Here is a 21879-nt window from a genome sequence, read left to right as displayed (position 1 = left end):
GCCACGTCATTTGCTTGTGCACATGCTTGTGCCGCACGCGGGTGCGGTCCTATTGAATTTCACAAATGGCCCGGGTTAGAGACGGTGGGTTAGGGAGAGGGCACAAAGCTACAGCACCGGGAAAGCGGTAAAACCGGCACCTTAGTGAGGGCGCCAGGGTGGAACGTCCAGCGGATGTTGTTGCTGTACTGGACTCTGACGTCGCCGCGGTCAGTGATTCTGTGAACTGTTCCGATCCGGCAGATGTACTGCAAACACAAAGACGCCGTTCTCAGCACCAGGTGCCTGTACGAGGGCCCTCGGCCTCACAGTCCCCCCTCAGTGCATTTGATTTGACAGTAGTATTCTGAATTTGCCAGCCAATGCCCGCTTGAGCCAGTGAAATGCATCTTAATCCAGTAGGGTTCCAGGGGAAACATTGTGGGGCGTGTTCATATTGAATATTGTTAAATTGATCAGTTTATCTTAATGCTGTGTTGCTAGTTGCTTATGAAACAAAAAAAAAAAAAAAAACACATAAAAATAAAATAAAACAATACCTCTGCCATTTTGGGGTTCCACCCTCCGTGGCCCTCCTGCATCTGTCGGAGGATTTCCACCTCCAGGAGACACTTGACCTTGTCGCCCTGCTGGAACGTGTGACCGTCGGCACTCTCCTGGCGCTGCAGCTCTGCATGCTCTCCTTTTGAGAGAGGGAGCTGTCAATCACCCGCTCACTCAAATGGCACAAACCCCCAGACACATGATGCTGATCTGTCACTTATGCTTGATTCTGCAGAATTAGACTTTGAATTGGTTTTGGCTCATTAGAACAAAAAGAGTTCAAATTAAGGCACTTTTCTTAGTATTGCCAGGGTATGGAATTCTCTGTATTACATATAAAAATCATTTGCCAAACAAAATGCAAACATCTGCAACCAATTGTGGGCCATTCCTAATCCTATCAGACGATTGGTAGAAAAGATTTGATTTTTAACGACTAATATACACCCCCACCCGCCTTCAACAGGAACCTACCTAGCTTTGGTAGGTGGTCTTTGTAGTAGTAGCCCCCCTGGACGTCGGACACGTATTTCAGGTCTACCTTGCCCTTGTGGCCCATTCGGTAGACGTTGGTGGTGCCGTTGGACCAGGTAACACTGGCCACGCTGCGGCCGGACTCTGTGTCCCAGCCTCGAATGTCCACTACCTTCCCAACCTTACCCTCCCCTCCTACACATACACAAATGCAGGAGAGCGTGACACAAATAAATAAATAAAAAATCATCAAATATTAACCTGTTAACTACAGACCAGAATATCAGAAACAACCTTATTTCAGTATATTTAGCGTTTCCATTGGAAAAAAAGTTGATTAAACAACGGACAGACCACAGAAGGAAAGAGGAAAGAAACACGAGAAAAATGATCAAGTAAGAATGAAAGCAAAGATTCACAAGTAAATCACCAAAGATCCACGAGTCATTTAAGAACCAAACGACAGCAAACACGGGTCAAAAAAAACACAGGGAATATGAAAAGCAAGATGAGAGACGCAGATGTGTGCAAAGCAGGTTTCAGGTAAAACAATCTGAACATCAAGGTGTGGTAAGAAAATCCAACGAGCCAAAGAGTAAACATTAAGTTCCGCTCTGCTGCCAAAACGGCAATTCCTCTCCTGTGAGCAACAAATACAAATTCAAGTTCATGACTTCACTGGAAGGTAATCGTGCGCATCTCACAGTGGTTACAGATCCATTTGTCAATCGACAAATCCTTGGGTGACATTTATGGCCGGGCCGGTTTATAATCGGGCTACTGGCGGTGATCGACGCAGACGCAAAAAAAGCAAAAAAAAAAACCAGGCAAATAATTTATTAAATCATGCTGATTCAATAAGCGTATTATTCAAAATTATCATAAAATAATTTAAGACGGTGAGAACGGCTCTGGCCAGCTGACAGCGGTGCACCAGCACCGGAACCCGCTGCACTGTGTCCGTAGCATCATCTAATGCCCATTCCGCCCATTTGCCATTGTGTCCCCATGCTCCGAACTCGACGGAACTTAAAGAGTTTTTTTGGATCGGGGGTTGGTTTTGATGTTTAGAATAGAGCTTGGTTTATTTTTCCCTGCGACCAACCGACCAATGGAAAAACCTGGTCATCGCAACGTCACACCCCCGTCCCGACATGCCGGCCGGGCCTTTTACACAGACGGCTTTTGGGACCCGTTTCGGCTCCGTGACTACTTCCACTGCCGGCACAGAGGCAGATCGACAATGTCCCCAGATTCCTTCTTCGTAGCTTTTATACAGAACGGCGAGGCGGAATAAAGACGCAAGATTCCCACCTTGAACAGGATGTGGAAAAGGGGCTTATTTATTATTAATAATAATAATAATAATAATAATAATAATAATAATCAAAGCAACAACTAGGCTACTACTACTAATAATAAGTATAACAATAATGCATCCAAACACTCGTGCCTCAAACTGGAGAAGGTGAACATGCTCGTCTTCTTGACACGGGACAAAGTCAAGTCCATCGAAAATCAAACAGGTCCGACATTTTATTTTATTGTTTGCTTGTTTGTTAATTTTACAGGGACAAGTAGAAGACCACGACCAGACGTTAATGTTTCGATCGATTCGATTATTGGGTGACGATCGATCCGGCAGCAGAAATTTCAGGACCGGCCCGGCCCTCATGACATCTGCGTTTGCAGGAATATATTAATATGTCAGGTCTGCCCTGTTGCCTAACAGCACCAATTGAATCAGTGACCCAAAAGTGTGGGGAGGGTGGGGGTGGGTGGAGGAGGGTAGGGGACATTTTTTGTTTTTTTTCCCAAGCATGCCCACAACGTCCCCGTGTGCGCCATTCATTCTGACGAATGACTTTATCCAACCCCGGGGCATTTGAATTTCAAAGACACCAAAGGACATTTTGACTCATTCGCTGTAGCACAAAATAAAAAAATAAACATAAAAATAAATAAATAAATAAAAAAGGGAGCGCTGCTATTCTCAGAGACCAAAATTACTCCCCCCCCCCCACCCCCTCAGACCAGGAAAACACACGAGCAACACAAGTTTTACCCTACCCCAAAGGTAACGATACGTCTTTAATTTGGCCTCCAATTGCGACCGACTCGACATCTATTAAAAGTCTCTTGAGACAGGAGGGGCCGCAGAGGCGTGTTTTTGTGCCCGAGAACAAAGACTTTTTCAATCCCATGTGGAGAGAGAGAGAGAGTTGACCTCCCCTGGGTCCCGGCTGTTACGTGGACCCACGGAAATTCAAAGTCCAGCAGCTGGAAGAGACACACGCGTCCTCATGTTGAACAACATCGCACAACCCCTTCCTTGAATACAAAAACGCAAGTTTGACTGCGATATGACTTCCTTGTATTTGATGCTGCAGAGGCCGCTGAACAAAAGTGGAACAACAAGGGACGTGAGTTCTACCAAGCAGGATCACACACACGCATACGCACACACACACGTTCACGCACACACACACACACATCTGGGAAACAGACTTAAGTGAGTCACAGGCGTCATAAATGCATGCAGACGCACCCATTAACGTGGAAACATGGCATCGGGTTAATGAGCCGTGATGGTAAAATGTTATTATGGGAAGCGAAATACTTTGAAGTGTTGCAGCGTCACACTGAAGAGGAGGGGTGGGGGTGCGGACATGCCAGTGTCCCCCCCCCCCCCCCCCCGACTGAGATTGACCGAACCGCCCCTCCCCCGCCCAAAACTCACCGTCCTGGTTGCCCCAATCCCAATCAGGTCCACGAACCACTTTAACCCCCTGAAAGATTCCTTTGAGGATGAGCCGCTGGAGATTCTGTCTGGGTGCCAAGCTCACTCTGTGGAGGGAGAGTACAAAACACATTCTCCATCAAAACACAGCTGAGCAAACTGCCCCACGGAACATGTTACACATCACGAGCGGCCGCGTTGCGTGTTTACATTGAGTCCGTACGGGAGATTTTTTTTTTTTAAGGACTGGAGGCTGGCAGCGAAGGGTGCAATACAACTAATTTAAATCCCAGGATAGACTGAACGCCAGCACCAAGATTTCCCCCGAACCTCCTTTACATACTGAGCGGTGGCAAGCAAAACATTTCACACTTTACAGCTGTTATAAAAAAACAAAAAACACAGGTATTGTCATATGAATGAAGCAAGTTTAGATAAACAGATATAAAAGGAAGCCATATCCTCAGTGGAGAGAGCTATAAATCTACAGCACCGGTGAGCGACACTGTTACAGCTCTCGCCAAAAAGATGAGGAGGGGACGGGGGTGGCCTACATGCACTTGTATACTCATCCATATTAGGAATAGCACTTTGTTCTGACAGGGCCGCTGATGGCCTGGAACAACTCTTAAGTGGAAACACATGGAGGTGAATCCTCTCCTTGGCTGCTGACATCAACGCTGTCAACGCTTGAGATTCCGGCACACCAGCCAAAAAACATGAGAGAAAAGAAAGAAAACCCTCATGAGAGTCAGGGACCATTTCAGACAATCGCGTCTTCAGGGCGAGAGCCGACCTACCGTATGGTAAAGATTTGATCGGATCTCGGAGCAAAGGAGCTGCCTATTCCCATACTTTAACACAGAGGGCACAATCCAGCTTCCATCTCTTCTAGCTTTACCGATCCTGCTGTCAAGGACCCGTGCTAGCCTTGCATCTTTGTAATTTAACCGTAAATCTCAATGTGGAACTGTCTGAGCGGGGGCAGGACTACGGTGAGGTCAGATGCAGGTGTGTGTCTCTCTAAAAACAGGGCTTTGCTTCTAGTCCTTAGACAGCGGGGCAACCAGACATCACACGATCAGAAAGCAAAGCTACTGTATCTGTGTGTGGGACTGAATAACATGTCCTGGTTGCCGCAAAACCCCAATCAGGTCCACGCAACACTTTAACCCCCTCGGAGATTCCTTTGAGGATGAGCCACTGGGGATTCTGTTCGGGTGCCAAGCTCACTCTGTGGAGGGAGAGTACAAGACCTATTCTGCATCAAAACACAGCTGAGCAAACTGCCCCACGGAACATGTTACACATTACGAGCGGCTGCGTTGGGTGTTTACATTGAGTCCGTACGCGAGATTTTGTTGAAGGACAGGAGGCTGGCAGCGAAGGGTGCAATACAACTCATTTAAATCCCAGGATAGACTGAACGCCAGCACCAAGATTTCCCCCGAACCTCCTTTACATACCGAGCGGTGGCAAGCAAAACATTTCACACTTTACAGCTGTCATAAAAAAAACAAAAACACAGGCATTGTCATATGCATGCAGCAAGTTTAGATAAACAGATATAAAAGGAAGCCAAATCCTCAGTGGAGAGAGCTATAAATCTACAGCACCGGTGAGCGACACTGTTACAGCTCTCGCCAAAAAGATGAGGAGGGGGGCGGGGGTGGCCTACATGCACTTGTATACTCATCCATATTAGGAATAGCACTTTGTTCTGACAGGGCCGCTGATGGCCTGGAACAACTCTTAAGTGGAAACACATCTTGGTGAATCCTCTCCTTGGCTGCTGACATCAACAACGCTGTCAACGCTTGAGATTCTGGCACACGAGCCAACAAACATGAGAGAAAAGAAAGAAAACCCTCATGAGGGTCAGGGACCATTTCGGACAATCGCGTCTTCAGGGTGAGAGCCGACCTACCGTATGGTAAAGATTTGATCGGATCTCTGGGCAAAGGAGCTGCCTATTCCCATACTTTATCACAGAGGATCCAGCTTCCGTCTCTTCCTGTCGGCTCGCTCCGGCTAGACAGAAGAAAGTCTTTAGCGAAACCCCGAGTGATGTTGAACAAGTCCGTCTCCTGCAGGTAGCCTTCCCCAGGGAGCCTCAGCGAGGCTTTGCTCCACTGGTTGTCCATAAACTCTTGGCGCTAGCTCTGGCTGGTGTAACCTGCCATCAGCACGATCTTCTAGCTTTACCCGTCCTGCTGTCAAGGACCCGTGCTAGCCTTGCGTCTTAGTGACTTAACCGTAAATCTCAATGTGGAACTGTCTGAGCCGGGGAAAGGACTATGGTGAGGTCAGATGTGTGTGTTTGTGTAGGTGTGTGTGCGTGTCCCTAAAAAACAGGGCTTTGCTTCTAATCCTTAGACAGCGGGGCAACCAGACATCACACGATCGGAAAGCAAAGCTACTGTATCCGTGCGTGGGACTGAATGCCATGTCCTCAAATGCCTCAAGATATCTAGCGTTCCCTGATCACGTTCGTTAAGATCAACACCCCGGGAATTTAGGAACTCAAGAAAGAACGATTTTGATGCTGTGCTCAGGCCAACTCCAACAACGTATTTACACACTTCCTCATCTGGCGGCCGTGGCAAGGAAGCAGGCCAGTTTATGCAGGAATTGGTTTAAAAGGAAAAGAAAAAAAAGCAGGAGATTAAAAATAAATAAATAAATAAATAAATAACTGGATCCAGCCCAAACACCCCCTCCAAAAAGATCATACAGTCATGAGGTTGTCAACAGAGATTGATGGGTGTTGTGTGCAGCGATATGACACGGGCTGCTCCGGAATTTGATTTGTTGTTCCTCTGTCGGGCGGAACGGAGGAGCAGGAGAGAGCCAAACAAACCCTTCCCAAGGGATCCAGATCTTCTAATCCCTTCCGACCAACTGCCCGCTCCTTTCCTCGAGATCACGGCGGGGTCAGAGACTCAAAAGACTTGTTGACGTGACTGAGAATTAGTCGGAGCTCTGGGAAGGGCCGGGAGAGGCTAGAGGGTAAGATGGCGCCGAAATGCGACCGTTCCGGTGGAGGTGTCCAGGTGGCGTTGTGTGAAAGGGATTAAGGGTCCAGTTCGCCTCGAGCCGATAAACTGCAAAGTTGTTGTTGTTGTTGTCGTCGTCCAACACCCCCCCCCCCCCAGCCCATAAACATATGGTGCACATATGCTGCCTTAAGTAAGTGCTGTCAGCACGCCTACACACACGTCTATGTTCTACTTAACATGTTACAGACTAAATGCAGCTCACAATACGCCATTGAGAACAATAAACAAAAACAGCCCCCGCTATAATGTTTGCGGCAAAACCTCAATCAAAGTTGTACTGTGAGGGGATGATGGCCTGAAATACCTTTTCGACCAGTGTTCACATACGACCAAATAAACGCCATCGGAACATGGAGATGCATGAGAGGAAAATTCAGTTATTTTCTGTGCCCGTGTACACAGTGCACAGTTAAGCATGTTCCGAGTGCCAGAGGGCATGACCCTGAGACATCTTCTAGGAAATTGAAAAAAGGTAGCGCGCTAATCTGCCCATGTGACAATGATAGATTGCTAATCTGGCTAAGACTGTTGTGATTACAATGGAACATGAGGCGGTAAGTCCTTCTGACAAACCCTTTGGTGCAGCGTGGCCCACCTCGATTTAAGCAAACCAATTCTGGAATGTGGCTGTCAGAAGCAAAGCCCCGTGTCCCTTCAAAGTAAGCAAGTTAAATTTTCCATTCATAAGTCAGCCTTATGTAATGCACTACATTATTGCTTTAAGTGAAATGTGGGCCATCAAGGTCCTAGGAGACAGATAAAGAGAGGAAGAGGGAGTGAGGGAGTGTGTTTGGCACCACACATAATAGGCGTAAAGAGGCCAAGTGAGGATGTGATTTTCATGTGATGTTTTGACTTTTTTTTTTTTTTTTTACTCTCCCTTGGCTGGGCAATAAAGAGGAGCAAATGTGGCACGGGAAACTTTGAGGCAGTTTATTGAAATTGAATTAAATGAAAGAATAAAGATAGATAGATAGATTAGATAAACAGGCTTTTTATATAAACCCATTAAGAAAAATATGCGCTTGTTTCCTTTTGTGATTTTCAAAAACTTGAAATTTGGTATTTGAAAAGCAGTTTGTAAAATAATCAGTTTAATGCTGAATTATTCCAAGAGACAATTCGTGTTTTAATACACACTAAAAAAAATATATTGACTACCTACTAGACCAGAGTACCATTTCTATGAATCTCAAAATTCTGAGATTAAATTTTCCTCTATATTTATTTCCAGCTGATAATCTATAAGGAAAACTTTTCCCAGACCCCAACTTGTATTTGGACGACAAAGTAAAGGTACGAAAGGCAAAGATTTCATGTTTTTTTAAAGGACTTTTTAAAATGCTTTAAAAAAAGATAAGATATGAAAAACATAATAAAATATCAATTTCAAATCAATACAAAAAAACCCAATTATAAAATTACCTTAATAATAATAACTTAATTTTTTATCCACTTAAATGGCATTATTTTAGGGATCATATACAAGACAAAAAACATTTTAATTTGTTCCAATAATATTTTAATATCTAAGTGACTTAAATCTAATTGGCAACATGCCCATCACTGGAGTCACTTTTTCCTGGCTTTTCACCCCCCACTAATTCCAGTTATTTCTCCTTTCTGCCTAAATGTATTTTGACTTTTATCTGACGACCGCCAACTCAATGCGTGGGCTATTTCTGTACTTAAACAGCTGTATAAAATTTCCAAAGGGGCTGAACATTACATTAGCACCGTTGATGTGCTTCTATATTTGTCAAGCATTTTATTGTGCGGCACGACCCCGTGGTTTCCAGCTGATAAACACTCGCATTTGTATGGCGTGAAATCGAGAGATTCCCCCCCCCCCACCACCACCACCACCCCCAACGCCATCAAGCAAACCTTTTCATCATGCGTCGTCGTTAACCAAGGGCGGAGATGTCTGAAGGCTCCATTCACATCATTGCAGGATGAATGACTTCAGCTGAGTCACTCTCTCTCCCGTTTTCTTTTTTGCCACTTTTACAGAGCAGATATTCCATTAATGCGTCTGATGTCACGGCGAAATAATCTTTCTGCGCCGCACAACGGAGGGAGCCGCGACGCATAATGGGTGCGACGGCGGTCCATTTAGAACAGCGGCGAGTGGAGAGACAGGCTCCACATCTCGAACGCAGTGCCTGGAGTTGGGAGATGTGAATCGGATTAGAGGCGCGGACACGAGTTGGGTTTTGGGGCATGACAAAAGTCGGCCCTCGCCGGTATCTGGTGTCATCGGCGTCTCCCGTCGTCTGCGGAATCTTCATCGGCGCCATCTTGCCGGCAGCACCGATTCATAACTTTGTAGCGAGAGGGTCCGGGTTAAAAAGATGAGGAGTAAATACACGCTGTGTGTGATTTGAATTCCAGTTGCGCTGTCTTTTTCCAGCTCTAGATGTAAAGGACCACACCAGCGTCAAATTGAGTTTTAGACCAATGTTTACTAGTTAACACGCACGACAATTTTCCTGACGAAAAGCTCAATTTTAACATTGTTTACACATTTCGTCTCTATTTCAGGGTTTTTGGAAAACTCAAACGATATGGTGACAATCCCCCTTGAAATAATCTGGTCCCGCTGGCAACCACGGTAACAGGTGTTTTTCATCAAAAACAATTACATCTTGTAGTCAATTGCATCACTCCTCTGGGAAAAAATACAGAAGCGCAATTGCCTTAAATACTAAAATGAAGTGCAACACATTTATTGCGACGGGTAAAAAAAACAATTATACAACTCAATTTTAAAAGCTGTCGGACACATTATCATTAAAGAGGAGGGGGACCACTCCGACACTAGACACAGCGTCTGCAAAACCGGTCAATCGATCCGGACACGGGTGTTCGGAAAGAGGGCCCAGCGACCATGCTTTCAAACCCAACACTTCAATGCCCCCGACATCATGTTATTTCACATGGAGCACAGAGGATTCCCGCCTCGAACGCTGCAAGGGCACCGCCCGAAAGACGTCGTCGTAATGAGTCGAGGGCCGCGTTAAAAACGACACGTTTGAAGAATTTAGGAGTCGTCATTGTTTCGCCTGTCGTCAAAAGGCTTGCACCCCCCTCCCCCCAAACTCCATATGACACATCGTGACGAATGACCCCAAGAGTGAAAAGGCTCGTAATTTATCCCCGGGACGCCGTGAGAGGTCGTGGAGAGGCGGCCGTTTGACCGAGTGGACTCTGGCTTTAATGAAGGACACTGCTGAGCCGACACAGCGTTTCGGGCCTCCGACTAGAAATCAATACGAGAGAAACAAGAACCTGCGGTGGCAGACAAGGTGTGCCCAGGGGGGGGGGGCTCTGTCAAGACGGGGCTGGGTGGTCCCTGTACTGTTTGGGCTTCGGGCGGGGGTTCTTGTCTCACGGCACCGGACACGGTTCAGAACTCCCAACACGTCGGCGAATACATTATTATTATTACATTATATATTATTTATCGACTTTAAGCGTTTATTTGCGCGTAGATATATTTTCTTTATACGTTGGTAGGATTTAAATGAATTGGCTTTCTTTATTTTTATTTTTTTTACTAAATGTACATGAGGCAAGGTTGTGTGTGTGTGTCCAACACTTACTGGAAAAAAAGCCCATTAACTTACGAGAGTAGGTGGGACGGAGGTCTCAAACACGGACAAATTTTGTGTTCTTTTTTAATGGGTCCCGGACGTGACCCCAACCCGTTAAAATGGGAAGGGGTCCCGCCGGTTGACATTCAGACAGAGCCTGCGGAGCCGCGAGCTCTACTGTGAATTGATGCAGCAGGGTGGAACGGGGAAGGGAAGTTGCTTTGGTAAAACCCGGACGCATTAAGACACTTGGAAATCGCCGTCCCAGTCGGCTCCGCCAAAGCCGAACGTGAATCTATTAAATCGTTCCTCCCTTATTGGAGATACGCCAGCCAAATGATAGGGATTATCTTTCGATTCTTTTTTTTAACTTTTATTTGCAAATTAGAAGTTCCTTTTTTTTTTTTTTAAGGGCTTTGTGTGATCTGACGATGAGCTTTATCACTTACCATATTTAAGAACATTGAATACCTTTACACAGATGTTGGCTTATGCAGGCGAGGTAAAAAGGGAAACAGAAGAAACAGTCTTTAATCGTCACACGACACTCCACAACACATGCTTGCACACACACACACATGCACATGCTTGATGGTGGCCGGTGAAATGGCTCCTCTGCTTTTGACCCATCCTGGCTTGTCCTTCCTCCGGGGGCACAGCCAGGAGCAGTGGGCAGCATACGTGGACGCGCCCGGGGACCAGGTGATAAGTGTCCATCGCTGGTCAGACGATGATGGGTGCATGTTTTTGGTGGGGGTCCTTACTGACGTGAGGTGGAGGAAACCCCATGTGAACACGGGGAGAACATGCAAACTCCACACAGAAAGGCTCCTGTTTTTGGAAGATAACCCGCCGGAGCACGGTGCCAACAGCGCCCCAGGCGGGAATCGAACCCAGGACCTTCTTGCTGTGAGGCAGCAGTGCAATGCACTGCGCCACCGTGCCACAGGGGAATGTGAATTCAAATTAAACAAACGGAACAGGGGACACCAAGTCTGCGTTGAGGACTTTCCAAATACTTGGGCCATTAAGTATTAAAGTAATAACACAACAGTGCAGTGCTTTCATTGGGAGGCTCATACAGCGCATATGCATACTTAATATGGGACTAGATTCGGGGGGGTGGGGGGTCAGAAGAGAATTTTCTCTTTTTGTTGCTAAATATAATCAGTTCTATGTAAGAGGCGAAGAGGCAGAGACAGACTGGAAGGGAACAAGAAGTGCTTTGTGGGAGAGGGGTCAGGCGAGAAAGACAGACTGCAGAAAGCCTCAATAGCCTTGGGAGGTAGAGTCACATCAAGGTTTTGCTCTTGGTACAGCAATGCCGTTTTGCCTGGAAATCACATTCTGCTTCGCTCCGTACTGACTGATATAGTTTGTGATTTGACTAGCTCACTGAAAGGTGTTTTACTTAAAAAAAGGTAATTAAAGACAAAGGGCACCACCTATAATTGGGACTGTGATGTCCTCAGCGTGTGAAAATTTGTGGACGTGTACCAAAACTACCTCACGACTTTTTTTTTTTAACCCAATAACTGTGCTGCTGTGACACCTTCACTTAAAAGGGAGTTCCTGGCACAAGCCAGTGAAATGAAGGCTTTTAGCAGAGGTGTCCATCGCAACCTGCGGACGACATTAACTAGGGCGGCGGTGTACTCACGGTTGCGAATGCGCAGTCTCGTAGCGCTCGAAGGCGTGACTCAGGTCGTGCTTGTTGTTCATGTAGCACTGGGTGCACAGGTCATAGTCGAAGCACACCTTGCACTTCCAGCGCATTCCCATGATGCCGTGCTTCTTGCAGCTGTCACAGATGATGTTTGAGTGACGTACGCCTGGGGGAGTGGAGCGGATGAGGTGGTCAAGAAGGTCCGGGAATACAACGTCCTTAAATGGTCGTGAATTTTGACTCTTGTTTTTGAACGCCGATATGACCGTCAATACCTTCTGAGATATTTGGTTTGTAACTGAAACCCATTCAGGCTATAAGTGTTTTAAATTAAAGGTCCAACATCATAGTTTTTTCCCCCCCAATTCCTTGGAAAGAATGCGGCTGGAAATCTCCTTTGTGAACGAAATCACAAACAAATCACATTTGACGGCGGGTGTAACAGATTTTGGATTTCATCCAACCAACCTTCACCCACCGTGTGCATAAACCTGCCCCTAGACACCCGACTAAAGTAGCTTCTCACTTAGTGAGAGATCAAGATGGATATGGGAGGGACTCTCCTGTCATTGTTGTTTTCATCGATGAGCCACAACATTAAAACTACCACTAATAACCACTAATATTGTGTAGCTGCCCCTCGTGCCGCCAAAACAGCTCTGACCACGCATGGACTCTACAAGACCTCTGAAGGCGTCCTGTGGTATCTGGCACCAAGACGTTGGCAGCAGATCCTTTAAGTCCTGAAGTTAAGAGGTGGGGCCCCCGGGTGGATTGGGCTTGTTGTTCCAGCACATCCCACATATGCTCGATCGGATGCTAACCACGGCCATCCACATGGCACATCCACATCCATTGCTCCATGATCCAGTTCTAACGCTCATGTGCCCACTGAAGGCACTTTTGGCACCGGTCAGGGGTCAGCATGGGCAGCAAGCTGTGATGCACTGTGTGTTCTGACAGCTTTCTATCGTAGCAGCATTAACTTTTTCAGCCATTTGTTCTACAGTATCTCTTCTGTGGGATCGGACCAGACGGGCTAGACTTCGCTCTCCGCCCGCATTGAGCCCATGGGCGCACGTGACCCAGTCGCCGGTTCACCGCTTGTCCTTGGACAACTTTTGGTAGGTACAAACCACTCAATAACAGGAAATAGATCTGTCGTTTTGGAGATGTTCCGACCCAGTCTTCTAGCCATCACAACTTGGTCCTTGTCAAAGTGGCTCAGATCCTTAGGCTTTTCAATTTCTCCTTCTTCCAACACATCAACTTCGACATCTGACTGTTCACTTGCTGCCTAATATATCCCACCCCTTGACAGGTGCCATTGGAACCAGATGAGCAATGTTATTCAATTCACCTGTCAGTGGTTTTAATGTTGTGGCTGATCTGTGTAGATGGATGCAGTCACATATAACTTTGTAGGGGAAAAGGCATCTCAATATAGACTGAAATTAGAAAGATTGGGCCTTTGATGCCAGCCATCAGGGCTAATCTTGAGAACTTTCAGTAGTGTAAAAAAAGCCTTTACCTAAAAAAAATAAAAATACATGAGAGGCTCAACAATGCACATCTCTTGAGGATATTTAATGGAAATGACGATGTGACCAGTTCATGAAACATTATAATAATAAAGATTAAAGAAAAGCCAATCAGACTGGTGTGATCACTCTGGGGCGTTAATGAATCATGGCAGTGGCAGGTGACTAACCAGTGTTCAGCCTGTCCAATCCAATGATTTATAAATGCTATGAAGAAGAAGAAGACGAAGAAGAAGACGAAGAAGAAGAAGAATTATGATTGCATTATTTGATATCTGTAATATGGAAAATCACTCAAGCATAACAGCATGTGTTACTTTGTCAGTACTGAAATCAAAGCAGACAACACACTGGTGATAAAAATAATCCTCTTCCACGGCCGCCTGCTCGCAGCCCATCCTCAGCTCTCCACTCTGTCCCCGTTCTTTCGCTCCATTAGTTAAAAGGCCAATCTTCTGAGGCAGAAAAATGCTGCTTTTAATACGGCAAATGGCAAATGTAATGCTGCATTAGCGCATGTCATTTCGGTCCGACCAGGCGCTGGAAACCTGAAAGTGTCATGCTTGATGGGGAATATTTTTTTGTTTGCTTTGACCGAGGCGAGGAGAAATAAATGAGAAAAAGGGCGGGGGAAGCTCACCGATTTGGGCGTTGTCGTACAGCAGCAGGTCGTAGGCTCCCTGGTAGCCCGTCCGGTAGTTGGTGCGGGTTCCGCTGTCCCACTGCACCACCACAGTCTTGTCAGGCGTGGTGGTGCTGCCCTGCCGGCCGATCTCCACCACCGTGCCCACGTGGCCCTCGCTGTCGTCCTGGTTCCCCCACTTCCAGTCCAGGCCACGCACCACACGCATGCCCACCTCCATGTTGCCTCTGCCGGGGCCCGGCCCGGGGGCAGCGTGCGGGGGCCGGGGCCTGCCGGTTCTGTGGCTGTTGTTGTTGTTGCTGCTGCTGCTGCGCCTCCGGGACCTCTGCAGAGCGGTGCCCGCCCGCCCGGAGGACAGGGCGTGCAGGGACGGCACCAGGAGCGCTTCCGGGAACAGATCAGGGCTGACTGCGGACGAGGAGTCATGAAGGAGAGGGTTAGTGGAGGTGTGTCACAGTGGAAGAATGTGATGGAAATGCTGCTCGGCACTCATACTCACTATGAGACAAACACTTTAAAGAGCAACTATCGGGTTAAATTTTCTAAATCAATTTACAATTTTTTTACATTCAGAAAGGGCAGGAAAAGGAGAAAAAAAATGAAGGTGTTAAGTTCGCCATAAAAAGGCCCGTTGTTTTACATCTCGGCCGGTGACGTCACAGAGGGGGGACGTCGACGTCTACTCTGCCACAGCACGGTCGCAGGGTGCTAGTCAATCGGACTCGGCAGGCCAGTCAGTTTTAGTTTCACAGCAATTTAGGATGGTGGAGTACTGTGTTTGTGCAGGTTGCACAACGCTAGCTTTAACAACATGAAATACAAACAAAATAAATAACACGGCTGAGGCTAGTGCCTGCATAAGCACCCGAGAAGCAGAGTGGAAGGGCTGATATCGATGGCTCTGTGGATTGAGAGGCCTCCCTGTTACAGAAGTGCAGGATTTATTATTTAGAGGTAAAGAGTATTTACTCACAAATCCAGTTATTACAAAATAAAGCCCCATACCAACGGAGACCGCGGTAAAGTTCAAGAGTATGTCACGAGATGTGCGTGAACACAGCACAACATGCACAGGCTTTGTTTTGTTTCATTCAAGTAGGAAATGAAAGAAAACAAATAAATATCAATATAAAATAGAAACACACCCTGCCTTTTTCTCTCGGACTGAGCCTCTCCGGAGAGAATGGGCGCAGCGGGACCACTCCCAGTGGGACGGAGCAGAACCGCCTCTTAGTTTTGTTTACGTTTTTCCATTTCACATAAGTAGGAAACTCGGAAAGGAATCAAAATCTAAAATGGAAACTGTCTTTTTCAAAAATAAAAAGCATCTCTCCCCAGAGAGCGAGATGGGGCACAGCGGGGCCGCTCCCAGGGGGACGGAGCGGAACCGTCTTAATAATGTTTACGTTTCATACAAGTAGGAAACTCAGAAATAAATCTAAATATAAAATAACAAAAAAAAAAAAAAAAAAAAACTGAGCCTCTCTCTGCATCAGTTCTACTTGCTACGTTGCCATTCACTGCAGCACCAGCTCTGTCCTATCTCCCCCATGTGATTTCACAGGCAATTTCAGATTTTTAGGTGACCGTGCAGATTGGGCAAGTGTACAAAACCAACCTGTTCCGAATGAAAGACACACAAATACATTTGTCATTACACCATACTGATACAGGGTTAGATTTGCTTTATATCTGTCAGAAGATAGGCTTGGGCGATCGTGCAAAATTCCAATTAGCGATTTTATCCGGAAGGAGGAGGTGGGTGGGGGCACGTGCATAGAACGTAATGTAATGCAGCATATGGGGTCTCCACGTTACAGAAGTGCAGGATTTATTATTTACAAGTACTTACACAAAACATCCAGTTGTTACTAAATTAAGTCCCATTGCAATGGAAAGCAATGGGGAGACGAGCAGGTTTTTTGGAAAGCAACGGAAACGGACAGTCCCTTAACTCATTTGTGTTTAAGAATTTTGTTTCATACGTGTAGGAAACAAATTAAGATAAATTCATCTACAATAAAAACACAGGCACAGCAGTCAGGAACCGGCACGCATGCACGGGGCCGTCTGCAGAAGATAAAATAAAAAAATAAAAAAACCTTGGCTCCAATTCTCTGAGTTAGGTTTACATTTTTCCATTTACCACAACGTAAATCTAATTAAAAATAAATCAAAATCTCTCTCTATGAGATTATATTATAGATATATTGTTATTATAATCACAAGATTTGCATGTAGAGCGGGGAAGTGAGATCTGATCACAAGTGGTTAAAGGGGAGCGTGGATACCAGACAAAGTACAACTTCCCGAAAATGATGTAAAAATTAAATAACCATACTGTCAGCTCCACAATCAATGCAGTGTAGGAAAACAAAGAATTGCTGTCCTCGAGTTCATGGCTATTGCTGGAAACATTTCGGAACCACCACCTTACCTCGCGTCACGCCGTGCGGTTCGGCTATCTGCTTATCAACGGCTGCCGAGGAATGTACGAGACCGCCTGCCACGTGTCTCATTAACGTCGAATAAACCCCCACCCCTGGCCCCCTCCCGGCGCCCTACTGCTCCAACCTCGCGCTGCCTGCGAGCAACACGTCAAGAGCCCTCGCTGTGTGTGGTGGCACACTTCAGGAGGGAGCAGCTGGACACCACTGCTACGTCCTGCTGTGCTAATCAAGCCCTGACACACACCCACACACACACACGATTGATGATTACAGTAATTTGAATTTGTGCTGCTGGCCAGAAGGACTAAACATAAATGTAGGAAGCAGTATTTTTCGAGACGTGAGTTAGCAAAACGAAGGGGGAACTTTTCCAGGGTGATATGGGGATCTGATCCTGGTGAGAGGACTGGACACACACACACACACACACACACACACACACACACACACACACACACACACACACACACACACACACACACACACACACACACACACACACACACACACACACACACACACACACACACACACCGTTTTTGTTAACTTCATGGCGGCCTTCACCACATCAGATAATTCGCTTGAGACATGCATCTGCGCTCGAGAGTCCGTGTCATGAGCAGATGTTTGCGTAGCGGTCTGCAGGGGGGGGGGGGGGGGGGGACTTCCCAGTAAAGTTAGTCCCCGCACTAGAGGGTGGTGTTGCGTTCACCAGGCCAAGGTGGACAAGAAACGAAGAAGAAATACCGCAGTTTTGTAAAATGTTTGAAAGGGCGGCATCATTTGCATCTGCATCGTTTGACACCTGCAGGCTTATCAGGATTGCAATGTCATTTGGGTATTAAAAGGCATGGACATCATAGACAACATGGCATGGCCAGGGTGATCAAAGCTTGTTAAAAAAAATAATAATAATAATCTCCCACTTTCTGGTCAAAAATCACAGCTTAGCCTCTTTCCCTCACTGGATTAATGACATTTGAGCGTGTGCGGTTGATGGTGAATCTGTTAAGAGTCTGTGAAAAACAGAATGTCCACCCCACTTCCACTTCTCCTGCAAAAAAGCGGTGCAACATGAGCCAAACAAGGGCCGAGCAACAACAGAGGCTGCTGCTTCAGGGTCAAGGTCTGGTCAATACGTAATATGGTAAATTGTACATCCATTTTTTTTTCTTTTTTAATGGACGTGTGTTTACAGAATTTGATTTACTTCATGGAAAGGCAGTGACGGCAGCAGATTCGGTTTTCCAGGGGAACAATGTGTGCTTTTCAGGGTCAAGGGGCTGGCTCCAGATTGGCCGTCTAAACCTTTCACTTCTGAGAATCAAGCATCCTGACAGGGCAGTGTCTTGCGTAATTATTATTGAAAATCTCTCCCAACTCTGATGACTTCCGCGTTCGTAGTGTACCCTCTGGAACAATTTTGCAATGCGAAGGAAAGCTGGAGATGTTCCAAGGTCACATGCGTCAATATCACTGGGGGTTTCTCAGGGATTCAGCGGATAACTGGCCAGCGCAATGATGACTGTATGTGGGAGGGCTGTGGGGGTTAGCGAGAGACGAGAGGTTACGCAATAGCTGGGGACCAAGATTGACCAAATTGAACATCTTTTGCTGGTAAGAGGAAATAAAAAGGGCACTCTCAACAAATCACTACATATATGTATGACCCTATGTATATGTATGTGACAAATAATCTCTTGAACTTGAAATTACCAATGTCCAGGCAAAGCAGGACCGTAGGGTGGCCAACACAGTCGTTGCCCTCCTTGGCGGATGGAGTCGTCATTACCACCCACTTTCCAAATTGTTTAACACAATCCATCCACACCTTGATCCTCCCAGTGCCTCCCAGAAGGATTGTGGCTCAAGCAAACTCGTATCTTATCAGTAATAAATACACCAGCGCTGGTTTTGCGAAGTACACTTCACAGCAAGGGTGGCACTTATCCCAGATTTACAGGGGGCAACATTCCACACCGGGAGCTTTTCTTAGGCCGGGCACATACAGTACAGTCGACAATACAAGTGTTTTGTTATTATCAAAAACGGATAAAAATGTCCCAAAAAAAAAAAAAAAAAAAAAAAAAGAATCTGTGGTTTCAGCAAAGGAAAAGGGGTTACGGCCAGTAGGTGGAGCTGCCTCTATGGGCAGTACGTGTGCAGTGAGGGGCCTAGAGAGGCCTGGCAGTGGTAGCTCCAGAGGTGGCCGTCCGGGGGCCAGGGGGCTCTTTCGTACCCCGGTCCCCTGGAGGGTGGAAGCGGCTTCCGGCCAGGCCACCTGTGCGTCGAGATGTCGCTGCCAATCTGTGTCTGAGAGCTAAAACGGCGAGGATTGGCAGCTCTCTGCCTCTCGATGACAGATGGACCCACTTCCGTCACACACCGCTCGGGGCCAATCTGCGAAGACAACATCACCTCTTCTTCCCTCACACATACACACACTCGGTCTGCAAAGCACCCATATGTGTAGACACACGGTCACAAATAGACCCCCTAATGAGGATGTCATCTCTGAATCACAATTTGTTTCATGCATACGTGCAAGAAACATCGCATCGCATTTAAGCAATATCACAAAGATGTGGGTGACTTTCTACTGTATTGCAGCACGACTGGGATTTGGTCATAGATAATTACTGCCATGCTAATATACAGTGTAAAATATTGCCTTATATAACAGTTCTATAAAAAAATAATTAAAAAAAAACTGTTTATCAAGATGTGGCTTTTATTGACTATCAAATAAGATGGCTTCTCCGGGACTAACATATACATAACATTAACTGACATAAGTGTTTCCGAGCTAAGTCTAAGCAGTTTCCTAACTAGCTTGCAAGCAAGCTAGTAAGGCAGAATGATACACACAGTAAAACTTCCCAGCCCCTTTAGTCTGCATATCAGAATTCAAATGAGTACTCTTTTCATGCAATTACTCAACTGGGACTACCTGTCACATAAATATCAATAAGATGGCGGCAGAGGGTGTTTATGCAACTCTGAAACGCTTCTTTGTCCTTACCTCTCTCTGCTCAGGACAAAAGGCATTAACAGCTCCATCAGCACAAATGTTTGTGCTGATGGAGCCAAACAAGAAAAAAAAAAAAAGATTATGAAATTATTTTCTCAAACTACAGACGAGGCAGTGCTTAAAGGCTGGTTTAAAGCCGCCGCAGCCGTAGTGTCGTTTAGTGCGCGCGCCATAAATGACATCATTGCGGCGCTTGTGACCTCTCCGCACGGCGATTTGGCGCGAGGGTGTACGCCTCCCAATTTTTGGAATTCCACGCCGCACACTTCAGGTAATTCGAGGTGGACGCGTTCCAAAGGAAGGTTGCACAAAGAGGTCCGCGGGTACAGGCATCTGAACGATCCATCCGTGCATGACCAGGTGACGATGAATTCAAGGAAGGAGATAGTGTCTCTGCCCAAAGGTTTGGACTATCGTAATACCGCAGGACTTCTTTGTAACATTTACACCGACAATTTGCACAAAATCAAGACTTTATATTCAAAAAACCTGCACCGAGTACAACAAATATACATACATTTAAAATTTTAATTTTACTTTTCTAGTTATTCAGCGCCTTCCCTCAGAACTTCTTTGTGGTGTTTACAGCAGTCCTTTCCGTTTCCCATGGGGGGTCATGCACATCGCCCCCTGTCTTTCAGGAGAATATCGCCACGGCAACGCATTCTCTGGTTTGTGCACGGCTCGCTTGCGCCGGGCAGAAATCGCGCTCGAGATTGGCCGCGCCCTCTTGAGTGTAGTGGTACCAGTCATTCAGGCCATTATTCAAGCCACAATGACACCATGAACCTTATCTCACTTTTATACTTGCATTCCATACAGAAAAGACTGAATGCCCTGTTCACCTTTGTGAGCGGTTTTGGTTGCACTTTTAGATCAACCGCCGCAACAAAAGCACCGCCAACTGAGCCCGTTTGTTAAACTACTTCGCTAGCAAGCGAGCATTAGAAGACTTCTAGCTAGTTTCCAGTTAGTCTGGTGCCTCTAAACAGATGCTTCCGATGGCACACAGATGCGTTTATTGACATTTTTTTTCTGTATACATCAGACTTGAAAGTAGGAAAAAAATTATATATATATATATATATATATATATATATATATATATATATATATATATATTTTTTTTTTTTTTTTTTTTTTTTTTTTTAAAGCAGGAATACTTTTTTGGCCACCAATATGACCCAAAGGTTACATGTACGGACACAGTCTCCAGACCCGAAAAGAGCAATTCGAGCTCATGCTAATCTATTTAATGCTTATCCCACCAATTAGCATTAGCAGAATTAGCTGTCTCTGTGTTATGAGCCACTGTGAGATTGAAGTAGGCCCAAGCCAATAAGGCATGAAAAGTGAAACATCTGGCGATGAAGGGGTTTGCAGGAAAATCAATATGAACACTGTGCAAACAACATATTTTGAATGATTACATCACACTAGGCAATGGGCCACAGAAACAAACACCCTCAACTGGTTTGGACTGGGTTTCTACAATGCTCAATTCATTGTCTTTCAGTCAACAGCTGTCTGCTTACTTAGGCTTTATAATCCAACGACTATATAAACGGTTTATGAACACACTAGATACAAAACGGAATAAGCTAGTCAACGCTGCGGGACAAATCCATTTCTCCTCATAAACGTTACGTGTCAAGCAAACATAGCCATGACAATATGCTGTGAAAGGCTACGTTAAAGGCTAAGATACGAACCTTGGGAGCAAAAAAATAAAGAAAATCAAAAAAAAAAGTCACAGCCAGTGCTTGGCTCCTACAAAAGCATTTCATCGCGTCTTTACAGCAAACTTTTTCATTGTCCCCTGGGGACTTGGACTTTTGAAGTCCTCCGTCACAGCAAGCTGGTTTTTCCCTAAAGCAGTTAAAAAGATTAGAACGACAATACGTCCCCGGCTCCTTCAAGTCGTTAGGCTGCCGCTTTCCTGATTTTACCAGTCTTATGTGAATACTCACTGCCCATAATCTTCAACCCGCTTCTGAACATGTCGCCTGTATTCCGCTACGCCGGGACGCGCCGTGAGCCTCCCGCCGAGGTAGCCACAAGATGATATCAGAGGGACAGCAGTGTCGGGAAAGGCGGTCCCCACCAATCTGTCGCCTTGCTAATAGGGGGGAAATA

At 46.0% G+C, this 21879-nt stretch overlaps 1 protein-coding gene across 1 annotated transcript in view; it reads right to left on the bottom strand.

Annotated features, from left to right (window-relative positions):
• Positions 1 to 21801, bottom strand: part of mib2 (MIB E3 ubiquitin protein ligase 2) — a gene marked incomplete at its 3' end in the record, with an annotated part of 37061 nt that extends 15260 nt beyond the window's left edge. The window contains exons 1-7 of the mRNA XM_080014818.1: positions 21714 to 21801; positions 14260 to 14670; positions 12073 to 12244; positions 3758 to 3864; positions 1018 to 1212; positions 540 to 682; positions 141 to 248 (exon numbers count right to left, since the gene is read on the bottom strand). Of these exons, the coding sequence (XP_079870944.1) occupies positions 141 to 248; positions 540 to 682; positions 1018 to 1212; positions 3758 to 3864; positions 12073 to 12244; positions 14260 to 14670; positions 21714 to 21744 (1167 nt within the window). The 5' untranslated portion in view covers positions 21745 to 21801. The remainder of the gene's footprint in view (positions 1 to 140; positions 249 to 539; positions 683 to 1017; positions 1213 to 3757; positions 3865 to 12072; positions 12245 to 14259; positions 14671 to 21713) is intronic.
• Positions 21802 to 21879: the final 78 nt, after the last annotated feature.

This window comes from Zeus faber (assembly GCF_960531495.2).
Source record: "Zeus faber genome assembly, chromosome: 15".
NCBI classification, from domain to species: Eukaryota; Metazoa; Chordata; class Actinopteri; order Zeiformes; family Zeidae; genus Zeus; species Zeus faber.
The sequence above is the reverse complement of the archived record's forward strand: the minus strand, read 5'-3'. Positions and strand labels throughout refer to the sequence as shown.